Consider the following 19,287-nt stretch of genomic DNA (forward strand, 5'->3'; position numbering starts at 1 on the left):
GGTTGTTTATGGCGTATTTGCTGTCTCTAAAAATAATAATTTTTTTTCTAGCGACCAATTTAATTTAAAGACTATTTTCACACATCACTGGCTGTTAATCAGTTAAAGAGTTTTAATATTAAGAAAACAGAAGCAGATCTCATCAACAGTTTAAAACTTGATTTCATTTCTTTTCAGCTGGCTTGCAGCAGATTATGGGGAGTCTTAAGCTCATCTTATTTCTCCTGCCTTCCTATCCCCTTTAAAAGAAAGATAGTACCATTATCTGTATGACTGTACTGCGCTAGTTCTGTGTATCCTTTCAACAGCTGGTGAACTGGAAATACGGAGATAAAAATATAAGAAGACTAAAATAAGATTTAATTAGGAATTAAACACCAGACACCCATGTAATTTTAAATAAAGTCATGTATACTTTATGAAGAGATTATAAGATTGACTGTCAGAAAAGGAATGGTAGGATAGAGACCAAAACCCAAGATACGTGCAAGGTAAGTTGTTTTTGGCCCTGTTCTGCTCTGAAACAAATTTCCAAAATGTCGGAGACATTGCCACCAGTGGCAGAAAATGGACAGGGTACCAGCTCCTGCTTTTGGCTGTTGAGCTCAGCCGAGACTCTGCTCATCCATGACTCTGCTCATCCACCTACTGTAATACTTGCTCTGCAGTGTGGAAGTGTAGGGTGCCCCTGGGTCAGCTTTCATCTAAAGAGGGTCTGTTTCATCACAGCATCCCTGTCTGATAAAGGATTGCAGTTTGAAGCATCTCACAGGCTGTCCTCTCCTTTGTGTTGTGTACAAAACGAACACAGGGAAGGATACAGAGCAAAGTGTTGTAATAGGTGCTAGGTATGCCTGAGATACCCATGGAGCTACAGCTGCTTCTGCTCCTGAGCATGGGAATGCAAGTGGGGTTTCCATCAGGAGCTGCTGGTCATGACAGCCTGGAAGACTGTGCTGGGGGAACACTGCAAATCCCCCTACCCTCCCCAGAGCAACTGCTGCAGGTGTGTGGATTCAGCCAACACCATTCACTGTGGCACTTCTTGCATATATTTTGATTGTCTATACTCCCCTTTTTTGCATAACCCATCTCCTGTCCCTGAATTCTTCCTTTCTAACTGACACAGGAATATTTCACCTCAGTCTGACAGGATGCTGCTCTGCTGCCTGTTTGTTTTAAGGACTCATGCTGAAATCTTCAGTGTAACATAATGCTCTTGAGTATTCCTCCTAATACTCTTTGAATAGAGATGGGGCTTACCTGACCCATGAGAGCCTGCAGTTTACAGAAAAATTGGTCTAGTCAGTTCTATTTCACACCTCTCATTAAAACATGGGTTATTGGCCTTGTGCATCTCTTGGCTCTATATTTATTCATGAAAACCACACATTCCCTTTGAGCTGAGCTACATATCCTACCATCATCAACAAGCTCCACCTCGTTGAAAATCTATCAAGGAAAACTGACTTGTTTTGCATTTGCTGCTTTGCACAAAATAGAAGCACAGTTAACTCTTGTGCTGTAATGATTTTCTGTCTGTCTTGATAGAACATAATGAGATAAATTCAAGTCCTTTTTTGAGGGCTAATTACATTGAATACACACTAGATGTGCACTGCCATCATTATATGTTGCACATTTTCGTGCTTACATTTCCTCATCTCTGTTGTCTGCGTGTGCAAGTGAGTTTGAGTTGGCTTTGAAATAGAAATTGTGGGCTAGAGAGGAACCATTTGGTGGTCTGCTCTCCCAGAAGACTCTCCAGAGACTGTGTAACAGTCCTTGCTGTAGGTAGGGCAGCATTTGAAGGTGATTGTGAAATAAATAAAAGAACTTACCTATGTGCTGGAAGCTGAGGGATGTACCATAAAGCATGAAGGCAGCTTTGTGGCAAGTCTGCTAAAAGCCATCAAGAATAGATTCAGCCCTAGATCTGTTCATTGGTCCTGGTGTCTGGGCACAAACCAGAACAACTGCAGCCTACAGATGAATACCACAGCTTGGGAATGGAATACTGGTTAGATTATGAGCAATTTTGGAAAAAGGATTTTTAAAACCTGTAAATCCCTCCAGTCCAACTAGTTGTTCTCTACCTGTCTTGTGGGAAGAAAGGGAAGCTGGGGAATAGTGGGGGGGGGATGCTGGGTTTGGGGAGGTCAGCAGGGAGATGATCACCTGCTACGGCAGGGGGGAGAGACTGCAGATCCATGATGGTGACCTGGCAGCCTGTGCTGGGCTTGGGACCTGCTTCAGGACTGTGTGGTGCTTGCTGGGAGAGGTGCGTAGTCCAGGCAAGGCTGTGGAGCTGGGCCCTCAGGGAGGTCTGTTGGATGCTCTTGAGCCACACCACATTTGATGCATGAGTGATTTTCATCACCAAAGACTTACCAAAGCTCTGGGAGTTGGGAATTGATGTGCAAGTGTCTCACCTTTGGTGAAGAAACTACTGATGTAACAGGGAAGATGTCAAGAGAGTTCCTCTGGTACTGCAGGAAGCAGAGCCAACTTCAGAAGCAGTTGTCCTAGTTGGTCCATCAGAGGAAAGGGATCACTAGTAAAAACCTATACTTTATCTGTGTTGAAGATGAATTCTGTCATCACTTGCTGAATTTTAACACATTGCTGTGATTGTCTGGGACATTCCTGATGGGATAATATTAGTGCTTTCGCTGTGAACTCATTTTCTTTGCAAGCTAATTACAGCTGGGAAAGCTTGAATGCAGATGGGAAGGCTCTGGGATTTCCAGGTAACTTCACCAAGTCTGATAGCAGATCTGTGCATCATTAATATTATACTGGGCAGAAATATTTTAAAGAAATTCAGAAGAAAAAGGTAACAGCACTTTGGAGCTGCTTTAACATGTCTCCATGTCTCTGCCTTTTGAGACAAACAGAAAATCAACATTTCCTCCTTTTGCTAACAGTGCATTTGTAATTCTGTATATAATGGTATGATACAGAGCCAGCTGGGTGTTTTCCTAAAAAAACACATGCAAACCTGTGGCTGTCACTGCTTCTGGTTGAGTGTGCATACACAGGTGAAGTATAGAGAGCTTTTCATAGGTGAAAAAGCACTTGTTTCAGGAGGATGGAAACAAGATATTACTGTATTCATTTCAAACTACTTTAAAAAATAATCCCAAGCTACCCATAGCCATGTATTTGTAAGAAAAAAAGTAGCTCTCAGATCAAGTCTTTGTGCCTTGTCATGCATATATATCGGAGCTGGAAGGAATATCTTGTATGGTGAGCATGCCTGGTTCAGGCTATACCCAGAATAGTCTGTCATATGGAGCACTTTAAAATTCATCACAGGTTTGTGGGGGGAAAGACCCTAGGGAAGCAGCCTTGTCACAGTGTCTTAAAGATGTCGATCTTGAGATCCCCTCCACCACTGTGTTGCTATTTGTTTGCTGAGACATTGATTTCTGGGTGTAGAATATCTTAAACAAAAACCGTGAAATGTATTTTACCTGTTTTCCTAAGACTAAAAAAAAAAAAAAAATCACAGTAATGTTTTCTAAGGCAGAGCCCAGAAGATGTTACCTCTAATGCATTCAACAAGGAAAATAAATAGCCAGCAATGGCAGATGCTAGGGGAAAAAACTAATCGAGAAATTCACATTCTCTTTTCATGCAGATATTTAAGTATGCACTATCTGTTAGTAGCATAGACTGTTTTAAAATATGCAAACTAAATAGCTTGTGAGTGTTTGTCTGTTTTATAGCTGAAGATATGGGGGTTTTTTAAAAGGAAATGTAAAGAGACTAATTTTATGATGGGAGAGCTTAGCCTGTGGTTCTTCTTTTCACAGTATGCAGACCTGGGTTCTTCAAAGCTTCACCCCACAGTCCATCCTGCAGCAAATGTCCCCCTCACAGCTACACACTTGATGAAGCATCCACATCTTGCCTGTGTGAAGAACACTATTTTAGGAAGGAATCAGACCCACCTACAATGGCCTGTACAAGTAAGCATGTGCTTATAGGGTTGTTTTTAATCCTTTCGAGCTGTTCCTGTACTGTGACTAGACATTATGTTACTAACTAATGTGCTTTTTCAGGCTCTGCACTGGAGTCTGAACTAGTCTTGACACACTTGTAATGTCACTGTCTTTGTCCACCGTGCTTCCAATTACATGAGAAGAGACCTTTCAGTGCTTTTTGCTTCAAAAGCTGGCATCAAAGCCAGGAAGGGTTTTTGTAATGAGCAAATGCTCCGTCTGTCCCCCTGCACTCCTGGGTGGACTCAGCCAGCAGCATGGCACCAGACATCCGTGTGGTATGTGTGCAGGTACCAGCGTGGGGCACGCACGTGGAATACAGCATGGGTAGTGCTTGCCAGCCACAGGCATGGATACAATCTCCATGGTCCTGCCTCGTGTCATCCCACAGCTTGTTTTCAGTAAACAAGCAGGGAGAGAGCCCTATCTTTCCAATCTGCCTGGAAATGGTCACTCTTCTCAAAACTCTGTGATGGAAACTGCTTCTCCACAATGTAGAACTTACCCCTGGGAGTAGGGGGCGAGCAATGTAGCAGGCACATTGGGGTGCCGGGAGTCCAAGGTGGAGATGGTGTAATCAGAATCACTAATTCTACCCTTCTCTTCCCATCCATGAGCTGTCCTGTCAGCTGTATCTTGAAAGTTCCTTTTTCAGTTTATGTTTCAGATACTTAGGGCCACAATTTGCATGCCCCCATCTAGTCCTGCTGAGTATAGCACAGATCTGAGCTGGGACTGTCATGCTCCAAATGTAATTTTTGTGGTTGTAAATGGAGTTGAACTACTGGTGCAGGAGCAGTTACGGCTTCCAGAAACTTAAGCAGTGGAGGAAAAAGTAGGTTTATGGCTCCATACATGCTCAGAGTCACTGAATGATGGTGCAGAGGTGACTTCCATACTGTAGGGAAGTACTTTGCATCATATAGGGATGGTAGCAGCTTTTGTGCCTTTCCCAGTGACTACAGATGTCCTTCCTAGCTTCCCAAGTTTGCACTTCAAAAAGGGAAAGAAAAAGTCTGTTCCTGTTGGAGAGACACTCTCTCAAAGGAAATTGCCCTTGGCAGCTCTCTGCTTGCCTGCAGGAGGCACTTGGAGCAGAATTGGGCCCCTTGAACTCTGCCTTTGATTTTCACCAGGCAGGGGAGCATGGCTGTTGGAAGCTGTGCTGTAGAGAAGGAGAAGGCAGCCTTGGGCAGCATTGGAATCACTGGTGCTGTTAGATCAAAGTGGTCTGAGGGGGTGAGTCATGCAAGTACTTCCCAGTTTATTAAATAGGTATGCCAGAGTCCTTCGGAGCCATAGCCAGGGTGGGTTATAACATGAAAAACCTGATACTAGCGTTTCTTGATGTTCTTTTTGCCCCTTGGCCTGACTTGAAAAACTCAGATAAATGTGGTCCAGCATGGTATTGGGAAACACACTGAGCTCTGGAAACACTCATAAAGTAGGCTTTTCTGTGCAGAAAGAACCAAAGCCAGCAACTGAGAGAGCATTATGCCAGGCTCTGGGGTCCACTGTGCCTCCCACCCACCATCAGTCGTGTTGCTCTCTGCCCTTCTCAGAATGGAAGGGTATGCATCCAGTCTGTCCTGCTGGTGCATTAGCACGGGGAAGGAACTGCCATCCCCAAGGAAGATGTTTCTGCATGCCTATGGCCTGAGCAGCATCAGGCAGGGTTCAGAGAGGCACAAGCAAGTGTGGTGAACAACTCTTCTTAAAAAGAAGGAAAGTTCAAGAGCCTGTCTCCCCCAGGTTTCCAGTGCAGTTTGAATCTTGTGGGTAAAGGCTGTAATTTCTGACTCTGCAAATGCCATGGGATTTTCTTTTTATGTTTGTTTGGGGGTTTTGTGCTTATTTGTTGGTGGTGGCTGTCTGTGTTTGTTGGCTTTTACTGTTTGGGTGGTTTTCTCTCAGGGTGGGTTTTACTTTTGTTTTGAGAGCTTACTGTAAGCTAGTTTAAAGCCCAGACATGGTGCCTGAAGCTGTGTTAGGATATGGCTTGGCAGGGCACCAAGTCCTTCTGGGGCAGATGAGAAGTTTAATATTGATCAAGGCTCAGCTCAGCTTCTGTTGCCCACTGCAGCCCCCGGAGCTGCAGTTGAGGACATTGCAGCGCCTCTGCTGGCATTCACGCCTACCACCCCAAAAGCAGGGTGGAATATCCAAGCCTTCTCCGTGTGCTTCTGTCACCCTCACTTTCCCCATGCAGCTTTTCTTAGGATTTTGTCCCAGTCCTGCTGTATTTGTGCTGAAGGTGATGAGGAGGGCCCCATGAGCTCTCCCAGCTCAGCAGCAGGGGTAGAAAATGTTGGCAGGGGCGGTAAAGAATAGGTAGCGACGCTAGTGGTTTAAACCAGTCCAGTTATATCTGGAAGGCAACAGCTCATTGTGAACTAAAACACAAGTGAGAGAGACTTGAGTCACACCTGGTAGGAAAATATTGCAAGGGTTTTTTTAATGTTTTGATTATTTATTGTCACAGAAGTTAATAATATTCATAGGATTCCCTCAACAAGAAATGCAGTTAATTTTAGAGAATACATCAATGTCTGTTTGCAGGTCTACACCTGCAGAGTCCCCTTGCCACTCAGTATAGCTGTAAAATCACATTTTTCTAATTTAAAGCGAGTGTTTTTCAGTTCCAAGATGCATGAGTCTCCTCACCACCACCACCACTGGCATCACTAAAGAAAACTAGCTGCTGTATCACTGTCACTTGCTCAGTTAAGTACAGGGCGGGGGAGGAATACATTTTTGTTCAATTTTTCCAGTTTCTTAAGTATATTTTATAAGTAATGATTGGTAATTTTGAAATGAATAGTGCTGTGATGCATTCTGAAATAATTAGTGCTCTCAGACAAAAAAAGAAAAAATTTTGGTCCTGATGGACGTTTGAGAATTCTCTTCGTATTATTATGTGTCTTCCAGGAAGTAATTCCACTTTATTTCTTCTTAACTAAGTAATCCTAGCTTCAGTTCCTTGCACAACATCTTTTTAAAACCAAAACAGTTGCACCCTTTTCTTTCCTCCTCGTGTCTCTGACAAGTAGCCTTATTGTTGTTCAGAACATGTTGGGGAAATATTTGTGGTATTATGACACATGGGACAAATCGAAGACTTCATAGTATTTACTGTAATAGTATACTTGCAAAACATTTACAGTTAACTTTGAGTATGTATGTACATATATTTATATCTTGAGGGTAATTTCTCTCTTAGGTTATATTTTTTAAAATATGATCATCAGTAAACAACAGGTTTGCTGTCCATCAAGAAAAATACCAATATCTTTGTTTTCAGAAAATATTTGCCTCTTGTCAGAAATTGTGGTGCAAAAGGGGTGAATCTTAGGGTATAAAGCAGCATATTCAAAAATTATATATATATATATTTTAAAAGTCAGTAGATTAATATCTGTGCCCTTGACAAAAGGAGTTTTGAAATTAAAGCAGACCACCTTCCACCTTAGCAGATCCAGAGCCCTCCCCTCTTCTGAAGGTAAAATACCTTTTTGTTCTCCCAGCTGGGGTTTAGCGGAGTTTTTTCCAAGTACAGTTTCAGGATTCTTCAAGTAGGTCTTGTTAGATATCTGTAGACTACTAAAGACCTTTCTCTGAGGTCCTGTGAGAACCCTAATGTTATAGGTTATAAAGTCACAGCAGTTTTAAAACATTTCCACTGAAGCTGATGTTTTTAAGCCATCAAGAAGAGTAGCTGACTTTTCTGTACAGAGCAAGTAAAAAACCCTGTGGTGACTTTACAAAAGTAATAATTTATCCCCTGATAAAGACACATTGTCCAGTAAGTATTTCTCGTGCTTGAGTTCTTTACTTTTTGCTGGAGTACTGGCATCAGCAAAAGGGCATTCATCCAGTGGAAGAAAAAATAGGGCAATTTAACTGGTAAAAAACATACAAAAAATCCTCAAGTGCAATACATATAACTCCATACAGCTCCAGTGATGAATTCCGTAGTTTCCGTTTTGTCGGTACAAGTATGGCACTGCAGAAAACAGTCCTGACCTGGGCTGTATGATAGTGTCATTAGCTAAATAGTGCTGGATCCCTGGGGTGCAGCTTGGGAGTGGATTGCTCCCTGTTTCTAGGGATCTGAAGGGATCACAGAACAAAACAAAGATGATCTGGCATTTTCTAAGCTAACTCAGCTTTTTTCTTCAACTGCTTTTCCTCTGAAAAATAAAAAAATACATCAGGATTATTTATTTCCTCTGGCAGTGAGTTTCTCATTGAATCAGAATAGCTTGAGTCTAAATCCTGACAGTGTTTCAGTTTATCAGTGTTACCAATTTTACAGACTCAGAGAGGGGAATAGAAAAAGGAAGTGGAGGAAAATGCTTCTGACTTACAAGGTGATTTTATTTTTGCAATACACTGCCTGTTTGAAATAACAAATTTAGTTTAATTATCACAACAAAATGCAAAGATGACAGCCTAAGTCAGCCTGTTAGATTCGTATGGATGTCTAGCTAGTGAAGCTACTTGTCTCCCTCTTTTCAAGGAACTGCTCATGGGTTTTGACAACTTCATTCAAACTGAAGAGGAATGTGTTGCATTGCCTTCCTTCAGAAAAACCCCAGCCTTTGCTGTATAGTTTCTGATGGTGCTGTGACTAAAATCCATCCTGGCTTGCTTTTATAAATTTCCCCTCTCTTCCTCATTCATTAGTATTTCCTGAGTACTGAACACGTGGATATCTCACATGAGACTCCTGCTTGTCCTTTCACATTGTCTTCAGGGTGTATCTGCAGCTTGCCCTTCATCTGCAACACAAGCCTGTTAAGAACAAAACCCTTGCAGCCCCTTCTGCGAGGAAGCAGTCTTGAAGGTGCCTCCAGGAGGGCTTTGCTTGCCCAGCCGTGGCCTCTCCCATCAGGATGAAGAGAGACAGCTCACTTTCTGCAGGTGCTCTGGTACCTCTGCAGCAGCTGTTCCTCCTTGGATAGCCTTGCCAATGCCATGCTGGCATCCTGAGTGGGGAGGCTTGGCAAAGTAAGCAAGTGCTCCGTGGGTAACCAGCCGTGCTACAGCCTGGCAGGGACCAGGAGGGCTGCCATGGAGTGGCTGGATACGGCCGTGTTTCCAGTGGCCCATGCAGATCACCATCTGCTTTGGGCTACATCGAGCGTCTCGCTTAAGTGTGATTTGGATACCCAAGCTTAGGGTTTCACTGCTGCCAAATGGCTGATGGGAAGAGGCGGGTGCACACAGAGGAAAGATTTGGCATCTGAGTTGAGTACCTAAGTAGTGTGAAAACCCCAGTGTGTGTCTGTTTTTTAGGACCTAGAGGTAGTGATATAGGGGCAGTGGGGTGAGGAGGGGGAATCTTGCCCCTGGTGAAGCCAACAGTGACTTGCACAGGGCAAAGACTTGCTAATCCCTTTGCTGAAGAGCAAGGAGAGCACCAGAGACAATGCGCCAGGGTGCAGTGCTCCTCCTGTTGGGTTTGACCCAGCCTTGTGTCCTGTCCTCCCGCACAGGTGACTGCATCCCAACGCAGATCTCTTGAGTGAGGTGAGAGTGCTCAAAACAAATCCCTGTTTTCCCAGTTCTTCAGGTGTTGTTGCAAATGGTTCCCATGTACTCTCTGACACGTGAGCAACGGGGCATCTCTTTTCAGCCTAGAGAGTAGTAGCGAGCAGGATGACTGATAATACTGTTTTTACCATGTGTTTTTCTCACTTTACAAACCAGGACCCCCCTCTGCTCCTCGGAGTGCCATCTCAAATGTTAACGAGACTAGTGTCTTTCTGGAATGGATTCCCCCTGCTGATACTGGTGGAAGGAAAGATGTGTCTTATTATATTGCATGCAAGAAGTGCAGCTCACACTCGGGTCTGTGTGAGGCGTGTGGCGGTCATGTCAGGTACCTCCCCCAGCAAACCGGCCTGAAAAACACCTCTGTCATGATGGTGGATCTGCTTGCTCATACAAACTATACCTTTGAAATTGAGGCAGTGAATGGAGTGTCCGACCAGAACCCTGGAGCCCGGCAGTTTGTGTCTGTAAATGTAACCACAAACCAGGCAGGTAAGTGGATCTTCAGCCTGGGGGAATGTCTGGGGTGGGAGCCTGAGCCAGTCAGACCCAGTGCAGACCTCCCTTTGGAAAGGGTGGAAGTCTCCAGAGCGGAGGGCTGGACTCTGGCCTCTTCAAATATGGGAGGTGGGAGGTGGGCAGTGCTTATGTTGCACAGGCTATAATTACAGCAGTCTTCACTAGGTTTCCTTTCAGTAGGACACATTTTTAGGCTTTGTGACTTTTTCCTTTTACACTCAGCTACTTGGAGATACCTCCACTTCTTTGCATGTTGGTGTATCCATCCACTAAACCAGAAAAAATAAAGGGCTGTCTTTCCTGTTGGGAAAGGAAAATTTCTAAGAGTCCATTTTGATTAATAATGGCTAAAACATCTTAACTTTACAAACAGTTATCCTAAGAAAATTGTTTTGAGTTACCTTAGGAAATTTAATCCCTCTTCTACACTGTAATGCTAAAATGACTGGGCTCAGGCTGGTGAGGTACATTGTCACTGCTTCTCCAACAAGGTAGGGCTAAGATATCCCTCATACTGTGTTTTTCTTGGTTTTGCACTGTACAGACAGGGATCGTGTAGACTGGTTTATTCCTTTGTCCAGGGCTCTCATTTGTCCACCCTTCCTTTGCCCAGCAGTTGAAATGAGCTGTCACTTTGGACATAGGCATGGAGTAGCCATTGTCCCCTGTCACTTGGAGTTGTGATGGGAGGCAAGAACATGATTACATCTCCTTCCATGTGCATCAACACACCAGACACATCACACAACTTCTGTAAAGCCCCGGAGACTGACCTGTCCTTCTCTTGTCCCCTCATGCTCTGTGTTTTAGGGTCTCTCCCTTTGCCTACCCAGCTTACTTCCTGCCATTTAATTCAGGGCTCCAGTGGCATTTATCCACCGTGAAGCCCTTCCAGGATTGTTAACAGGTGGCATTTGAGACTGTGAGGACTGTGCTGCCAGACCACTGGAGCCACCCCCTGCCTTCTCCAGGACAAGGTTTAGCCAGGAAACCCAGTGGGCAATTCAGTGTGACAGCTGGATGTAGATTGGCAGATACTCACTGTGGAGCAGAAGAACACTAGCTGGAGCAGGGCTGCATCTCCTCCCCAGGTGTATGTGCGCAGGCTTGGCAGCCAGCAGCAAGAAAGTGCAGATCCCTGTCCTGATAATTAAACTGGGTTGTTGAAGTGTTGGACAGATCATTCAGATGTTTCTTGAGGAGAGGAAATAAAGGCATGCTGGGAATGCTGCTGATAGATGCAGCATGGAATCTGCTGGAGGAATATTAGAGGACTGTAGTATGACACCCGTTGAAGGCACCTGTTTAGTGCAGATCAGTGGGTGTCACGGTCCTAATGCTGTTTGCTGTTTTCCTGTTGTGAAGGCTGCTGCCAGTAACTCTGCTGTTGGAAGAAGTATATTTTCCTGTTAGTGGGTTTTCATTGGTATTTCATTGCTGCCACTGGATTTTCCCTGACGTGTGGTGTTAAATCCACATAAATCTCAGTAAATGTAGCTGTGCATGAGGAGATGATACCTTGCTGATCAGTGTAGACAGTGAGGAAATGGTCCTGGTTTGTGACTTACATCCCAAACTCTCCATACCTGCAGCAGGATTTATCCACATAGCTGCCTTTCTGTGCATCAGGCCAAGAGTAACCCCCTTCCACAGTTATCACTTCCAGCTTCGTATTGGAAGGTCTGTCATAGGAAATGGTAAAGCTGTGACAAATGTGTCTCATGCTAAGGACAAGTGGGTAAATGTAGCTTCTGGTTAAGTCTTGCTGTTTACCTTAGTGGAGCCGCAATCAGGGGAGATACTAGTGGATCGAGCCATGGGTGTTTAATACCCTGTGTGGTGTTGAAATTGTATCTGTACACTCTCATGTACAGATTCAACAGGAGGTTCAATCAAACTGCTGTGTAAAGAAAGCAGTAGTGACTGTATTTTGTTGTCTCTCTGGCTGGTCCCACCATGCGTTTGTGAGGTGAGCCAAGCCTGTCTGCTGGAGCTGTAGCATCAAATGGACTTCCCAGTAGTGCGCTCTTTCAGCACTCCCCCAGGTGATCATCAATTTGCCCATGCCAGAAATAAAGCAGATGGAAAGAGGGACTTTGCAAATCAGACAAACTGCCAAGCATAGAAAGTAAGTATCTGGTTTTTTAAGGTGCCTCCAAAAAGCATCCTTTGAGGCAAGTAATGGGGTGGTCCATGCCCAGTGGTTCTGGATATCTCTTAAAAAGCCTCACCTTCAGCAGTCCTTTCTCAAGTAAGAGTAGGCTGGGCACATGTGGCTTCAGGGAGTCTCAGGCCACCCACCTTCCCCCTGGAATTCCCTCCAAGAGGTGCAGCTCTTGGGTCTCATTTTTTCCCTTGCAGAGGTTTTCTGATGGTGTGATTATATTTTCACAAAGGCTGGTTAATGAAGTTGAACCAGTGACACAAGGACAACTGCAGCAGTAGGAGAAATCCTGCTACAAGATCTGTTGGCTGCAGGAAATTGAAAAATTGCATGCCATGGGATAGGTCTGGCTGCTGGAGTCCTACTGGCACGTATTCAGTAACCCAGCACTGCAGAGAAATGCCAGGGTATGTTTTGTTGGTTTGGCTTTTGTCCATCCCAAGAAGACCATGCTCATTTCAGAACTGCAAAGAATGTGCAGTCAGTGAGTCTCTAGGTGCACCACCTCTTCTGGGCATGGCAGCTTTTGGCAGCAGAAACTACTTCTGGGTTGGACCCTCAAAGGGATTACTTCCTGAAAAAAAAGTGGGTTTCTCCAAAATAATTTGTTCCCTTTCCTCTCTCCCCTGTTTTAAATAACAAATAAAAGAATTGGTGCTGGCAATCCATGTGGCATTTTCAGACTGATGTAATTTTCCTCTGAACTTTTGAAATCAGATTTGGAAATACAGCAAGGGAGCAGTAAAGTTTTGCGCACAAGAAGAGGCCGATGGCTAATCTCCACCGGTGACCCCAGCATGCTTCTGTTGCCCCAGTCCTTGGGGACCTGACTGTACTTGGAATGAGACTGATCCATGCAGGATGTTGTGGCCTTAGGCTCCAAATACAGGACTAGTTTTCCTGTAATCCTCTTGCAATCCTCAAACCCCTGTTGCTTCTGTGGGATTTTGCTGGTGTTTTTCTGCTGAAAAACCTGTGTCTAGAAAGGGTGAGCAATGCCACAAGCCATGAGAGATAGAAATTGTGCTGGCCTCCATTGTGACTACCCTAGAGCTGCAGCAGGCAGGTAGAGGACCTTCTTCCCTTTGTAGGCACAGGAGTTGACCCAAGCATGGGTTTTCCTTATGGCATTGCTGCAAAATACGTGTCCAAGGGACTTCCCAGCACAGATGGCAGGGAGCCATCTGTAGTGCAGTCTCACTGTGTGTTAAAAAGTGTGCCTCATGCACATGGGCTGGAGCACAGTGAATAATTCATAAGTGGCAATGATAGGATTGAGTTAGCCATCTTTCCCTTGCTCATGGTTTTGCTCAAGTTTTCATATTTTTGAAACCTCCACCTATTTAAACAGTTTCCAGAGAGCAGTCTGTGTGTACTGCTAATATTGAAGTTTGCTTTTTAAGTGACAACTGCATGACCTTTTTTTCTTTCTCAGCGATTTCACCAAGCTGGATGATTAAGGGATGCTGTCGCTCTGGACAGAGATGTGCATCTCCCTTGAGGTCTTTCATCTTATCTGCCCTGTATACAGAAAGCACCTACCGTGACGTCTTGGTCAGAGATGTGTCTCATAATGGGTCCATAGGGAGCGAGCAGTTTTGATTCATGGTTGCCTGCTCACCCGTTGTATCATCGCAGGAGCACACTGGAAAGATGCAACATTTAAAGCCTTTCTAGGCTTAAAACCTGCCAGGAGTATTCTCTTTAAGCCAGCCTAAACAGCTGAGCAATTTTCTTTGCTTTTGATGTCAGCAAGTCCCATGCTGGGTATGGCTTCAGGCCATGCTGGCCTGAACTGGCCTGGAGGTGGGTGGTATGAGAGTGGGGCAGTTCTCCTGCCGGCATCCCAAATGCCACACACTCCTTTGCACTTAAAGACCTTCTCTGTGTGTGTTTTCAGATAAACCCCCTGCCTGTTTCCTGTTTTGAAAGTCAGAAGCCAGTGTTCAATCCCCTTCTGTGACCTGTATGGTATTTCTGAGCCTTCTGGGCAAGGAGGAGAAGAAAGGTAGAGATGTGCTTGCTAACAGAGGAGGAGTTAATGTGTCTAATGCCTCAAGGAGTCTGCATGCCTGAGGCCAAACCAGAGATACAAGTTGCATCCTGTGGAGCAGCAGTGCTTTTTAAGCAAAGGTGTTGGAGGACAGAACCTGGCAACCTGTAGCTCTGGGAGGCATGGCTAGGTTCTTACTTGACCAAAAAACCACTAGATGCTTGGAGGAGCTAGAAGGCTCTTGGAGCAGGGAAGTGTGCTGAAAACCTAATCTAATTGCACAGGCTGGGATCCTGCAGTGGAGGGGAGCAAGGGAGAAGGTGTTTTCCTTAGTCAGGATGTGTATAGTCTTTGAAAAGCAGCCAAGGGCAATTCAGAGAGGGAAACCTGCAACGTAGAGCTTGCTGCAATCTTACATCAGCATCTGCATGCTCTCGAAACCAAGAGACTGCAGCCCTGCACAGCCTGGGAAGAAGACATCAGAAAATGAGGCAAGGGATGGGAACCACATTTATAGAGATTGCCTTGGGGAACAGATGGGTTCAAGTCCTATAACATTCAGGGTCTGATTCTTCCCACATTAAAGTCTTCACAAGTTTGTTTGGTTTGGCAAAGGGAAGGGAGCACTTTACTTATTTTCTTCAGGAATAACAGAAAATTTCCAAGAGGGTGCTCCAGTAGAGGCAGCATGTTCCATCATCTCACGCAAGAATTGAGACCGGTCTTGCAGCTCTACTTTTCAGCCAGAACCGCTGGCCTAGGGTCTGAAAAAGCTTAAGCAGATGCTTACTTCTGGAAAAGTGCCTCTCCACAACCAGCATGTTACACAGGGCTCGCGTTTAAACATCCATTGTAACCGTACTTGATCCACTGGGCTGCATCACCTTCCCAGCAGTGGTCACTAGTGGATGCCGTAGAAGGGGTAAGAGCATGAGGCAGACACGTACCAGTGCTCCTTGGAGCGCTCTCCAACCTCCGGGGAACACCTCCTTGTGCTTTATAGACCTTAATGGATTTTTCTCGCATGAATTTGTCTAATCATTTTATGAACTCTGAGAAAATTCCAACGGCTGTAGGCAATCCTTTATGAATTTGGTATGTCTGGTGGTTTAAACTGTGCTTTAGATTCACACTGGCCAGAGAGGAGCTATTAGTGGCGTAAATAGAGGTTTTAGGGTTTGCAATTGCCCATCTCTGTGGAAAGCACTGCCATTTAGAGATGCAGCACTGGCTTCCAGTGTGTTAACCCAGGTATTGCAGCATTTAACCTAGAACAATGTACTCTTAAAAGCAAAGAATGTCTTCCATACCAGGATGGGCTAATACGGGGATATTTTAATATGCAGAGGTAAACTATAGTGCCTCAAAGACCATAGTGTCTATTTAAAGCTGAGTGCACCCTGCACTGCCCCTTGCAGCAGGATCTTTCTGCAGGCTGTGAGCACCCTTCATGTCCAGGGAGATGTGAAAATTAGTATTGAGCTGCCAGTGAAGGTTCAGCCAGAAAGAGAATAAATTCATTAGTGAAGTTCCATGCATATGCTGGTAATCAGCTTCAAGAAGTATTTTGGTATATTTTTGAAGCATGGTCACATGCAATCAGAGCATGCAATCGCAGGTTGTAAAAAGCAAACACACTGGCAAAATAAAACCTGAAAGCCAGTGTTGTACAAAAGGTTTATTGTTTGAATTTTTTTGTTGGTTTTTGGTGATGGCTGCATTTATACTGAATGCAAAATCTTCATCCAGCATCCTATTCCAGAGTCATGAATTCAACCCAGCCCAGATGGCTGGGTGTCTGCTACCAAATGAATTATGGATCAGATTAATATTTTACAGTTTTATTTATAACTCCCCAATCAGTAATTGCTACTTTTTCATAGTTTGTTATAAGTCGTCTTGTTATACTTCACATATTAGAAATACATGCTTGAATATTGAGACAAGTTTTTGGAATATGAAAAAATGTCCCCAAATTACAATATGACTTTTAGTTAGAGGTCATTTTTATTCTGGAAGTATGTGAGACAACCCCATGGCTGATATATAAGGATATTAAAAGATGAAATAAAAAACATTTTCTTGCATCTACAGACAGACCTTTCAATTTTGACACGAAATCAAAACATCTTATTTATAGATGAAAATACAAATAGTAAGCAATAGTTGTCTCTATCCACCCTCCTCCTGAAAAAGGGAGAAAGAAAGATGCTGAAAATCTCCTTATGAGATTCAGCTGATGACATTCATTGTGTGTTGTGCAGTAGGGTGCAGGTTTTACCATCTCCCAGTTGCAGTGAGACAAACATCTTTATGGTGAAGCAACTAGTCTCCTTCAAAGCATGCTGCTCATGAGGCATGAGGTACCAAATGCCAAGTTACACCTGGGAAAATGAATCCATGGACCGCACCCACGTGGTGCCATGAAGATGAGTGTGAGGGAGAAAGAGCTGCCTGAATACTCAGCTTGAGATGCTGCAACCAGAAGGATTAACACCGCTCTGTAACATCCCAGAGCCACTGGAATCCCCACCAGCAGCATTGCCTCAGGCTTGGGATAAAGTAGCAGATATTGGGCAATCGGAGTCTAGGTTTTTAGAGGAGTGAGCAGCAAATACTGATATTTTCCGAAAAGCATAGAGCAGGCCGTGTTGTGATCAGGTGTAGTAAGAGCTTCACAAGGTCAGAGCTTTAAGAAACTTGTGCTTTTGCAGGGCATTACTTGTGTTACAAGAGTGATAGAGCTGGTTTAAAATTTTATTTAGCATTTTTCTGGCATATTTTTAAAGGATTGCTAAGTAATTTTATACTAATCTAATTCTCATCCCCTTAAAACACAGTTTTCAGGGCCAAGGAGTTCTCTTTGTATTGTGCTGAGCACAGTACCTGGCAGAGAGCAAAAGCAAAGCATCTGAAATGGTTTCACTGCCCAGATGACATCAATTTATAGATTTTTTTCCCCATTAATGTTGTTGTTGAATTTCACTGCTAATAAAGTCCCATTCAGCTCTTTAGTCTCAGTCTGCAAGCTGATAATTCCATTGTCTGATATGTTATTTCTCTGATTTTAGCATTAAAAGTAGTTTTATATTTTTAACAGTCTGCGTAGATGATACTTCTGAAAATAGTCTTCAGACACCAGGACTCCAAAATTGCCAAAAAAGAATGTAAAAATACTTTCTGTGCTGTTAGAGAAATAGCAGTGGACTTGTAGGCATTTAATAAACAACCCACTTGTTCTCTGGCTGCAGTTTCTTTACCAAACCAAGTAAGCTCTTTATAGTAATCTCCATCAAAAGTTAAATGTAACAGTGGAGGAAACAGAGGAGTTTGAACATCTGCGTTTCCGTAGTTGTGCATTGAGTGAGCTGTGCTACAGAAACACTGCTCAGGGTATAGCAGCTTCACAGGGCATTTCTCCTTTCCCATGCACCCTTCATGCTGATAAAATGAATTTGTAGGAGTGTGAAGGTGTAAGTACATGCATGGCGGCGTGTGTGCATTTGTGTGTGTATGAACGTGCAGGACACGTGCTGGAGAGAACACAGAGGTTACCCACCCTTGTTTTATGTGGTGTCTGTGACAGCTTGGTAAAGCTCAGACAGTTCAGGTACCTTTCACTCTTCGCATCCTTGTGCCAAATTGCTACCTAACTGGGCCCACATTTGAAGAGGGTGGCTTTCTGTGCTGCAAGGCTGCCCAGAAGTTCTCTGGTCCCTTTTCCCTTCTGTCTGCTTTCTTTTGCCTTGAGCATGACCCTTCCTCTAATAAGCAGTTTGTAATACTTATTTGTAAATATGGCCAGATTTTTTTCCCCTTGCTTGCTGTTGTGCCTGGTGTCTGCAACCACACAGCAAGCTGGCTTCTGTATCCCAGGAAGGATTTTTCTGTATTTAAACTGAATTACAGGTTCCCAGTATTTTACAGTACCAGGCTGAAGTGCTCTTCTCCCCTGGATTGCTTCTCATTGGAGAGGTGTTGTTTCAGTGAGGCTTGTAAAGTTTTTCCACATTTTCTGTTGTGGTTGCTATTATAATGTATTTCAACAGCAAACCCCTTGCTCATTCCTTGAAAGATTTCCAAAATGCTACTTCTGGCACTTGTATTTCTTGCAGAGGGCTAATGTAATAGGAGTAGTAGGGCTGGCTAGTACTTTTTCCCCAGCATACTGCCCCTTCTTTCCCCACTGATGGGGGGACATGGGGACACACAGCAGGGAGGGGAGAACACTATCTGAAAAGCCAAGAGTAGTGTCAAGGTGACAGACAACCCAGCAGTAAACTGTATTTCTTCTACAGCAGCTGGGCCAAAGTTCAGCTACATGCAAATACTGCAAAAAGCTCAAGAGCTGGAAGGTTTTAATTAAAACACACTCCAGATGTGCTCTTTTGCCAGCGTGATGGAATGCTTTCTGCATCTCCTGGTCCTGGAGGAACAGTCCTGATCAAAGCAAGTAACTAACGGGATTTGTGGCTAGATCAGTACAATAGAAATCACCAGAAGGAAAGCGTTACTATTTATTTATTTTCCTGTTTCTTCAGGCTTGATAATTTCTAGGAATACAGGCTCTGATCAAAAGGCCCGGTGCGAATCGATGCAGAGCACCCACTGGCTACGGTGGTGCTGGGTGAGGGTTTTTCTGCTGCAATGCAGCAAACTGGGGCGACTCACTGCTCTTTGTGTGGAGGGGCCGACCATGCTGGACCGATCCTCTGCGTGCTTTGGCAAGCCTTGGAGAGGGCACTGCTCTGTGGAAATGGATGGGAAAAATTTGCAAATTCTCTTGTGCATTTGACAAAGTCTGCCCTGCGGGTTTTAGCTAGGGGTGGTGGGTGTGCCAGGTGGTACAAGGGGCCTTTTGCATGTGGCCCCTGGGCTCTGCAGAGATAGACAACAATGCCTGAAAAGCAAATTTGGAGAATTAGGTGGAAAATGCCAGTGGAGGGCACTAGCACTGCTTACTGCCTTCCCAGGAATACACAGCACGATTGCCCACCATGCTTCTGCATCCTGCTGTGCAAAACTTCTGCATCTTTGCTCTCTGCCCC

At 44.3% G+C, this 19,287-nt stretch overlaps 1 protein-coding gene across 7 annotated transcripts in view; it reads left to right on the top strand.

Annotated features, from left to right (window-relative positions):
* EPHA5 (EPH receptor A5) overlaps positions 1 to 19,287 on the top strand; it is a 175,065-nt gene that overhangs the window by 87,646 nt on the left and 68,132 nt on the right. For 4 of the 7 annotated variants that reach the window (XM_017736819.1, XM_017736818.1, XM_017736817.1 and 1 more), the window contains exons 3-4: positions 3,819 to 3,974; positions 9,720 to 10,055. The exons of 2 other annotated variants lie outside the window; for them this stretch is intronic. In XM_017736819.1, coding sequence (XP_017592308.1) covers positions 3,819 to 3,974; positions 9,720 to 10,055 — 492 coding nt within the window. The remainder of the gene's footprint in view (positions 1 to 3,818; positions 3,975 to 9,719; positions 10,056 to 19,287) is intronic. One more of the 7 variants, XM_017736821.1, reaches the window with a different exon arrangement.

This window comes from Corvus brachyrhynchos, unplaced genomic scaffold, assembly GCF_000691975.1.
Source record: "Corvus brachyrhynchos isolate BGI_N302 unplaced genomic scaffold, ASM69197v1 scaffold175, whole genome shotgun sequence".
Lineage (NCBI taxonomy): Eukaryota > Metazoa > Chordata > Aves > Passeriformes > Corvidae > Corvus > Corvus brachyrhynchos.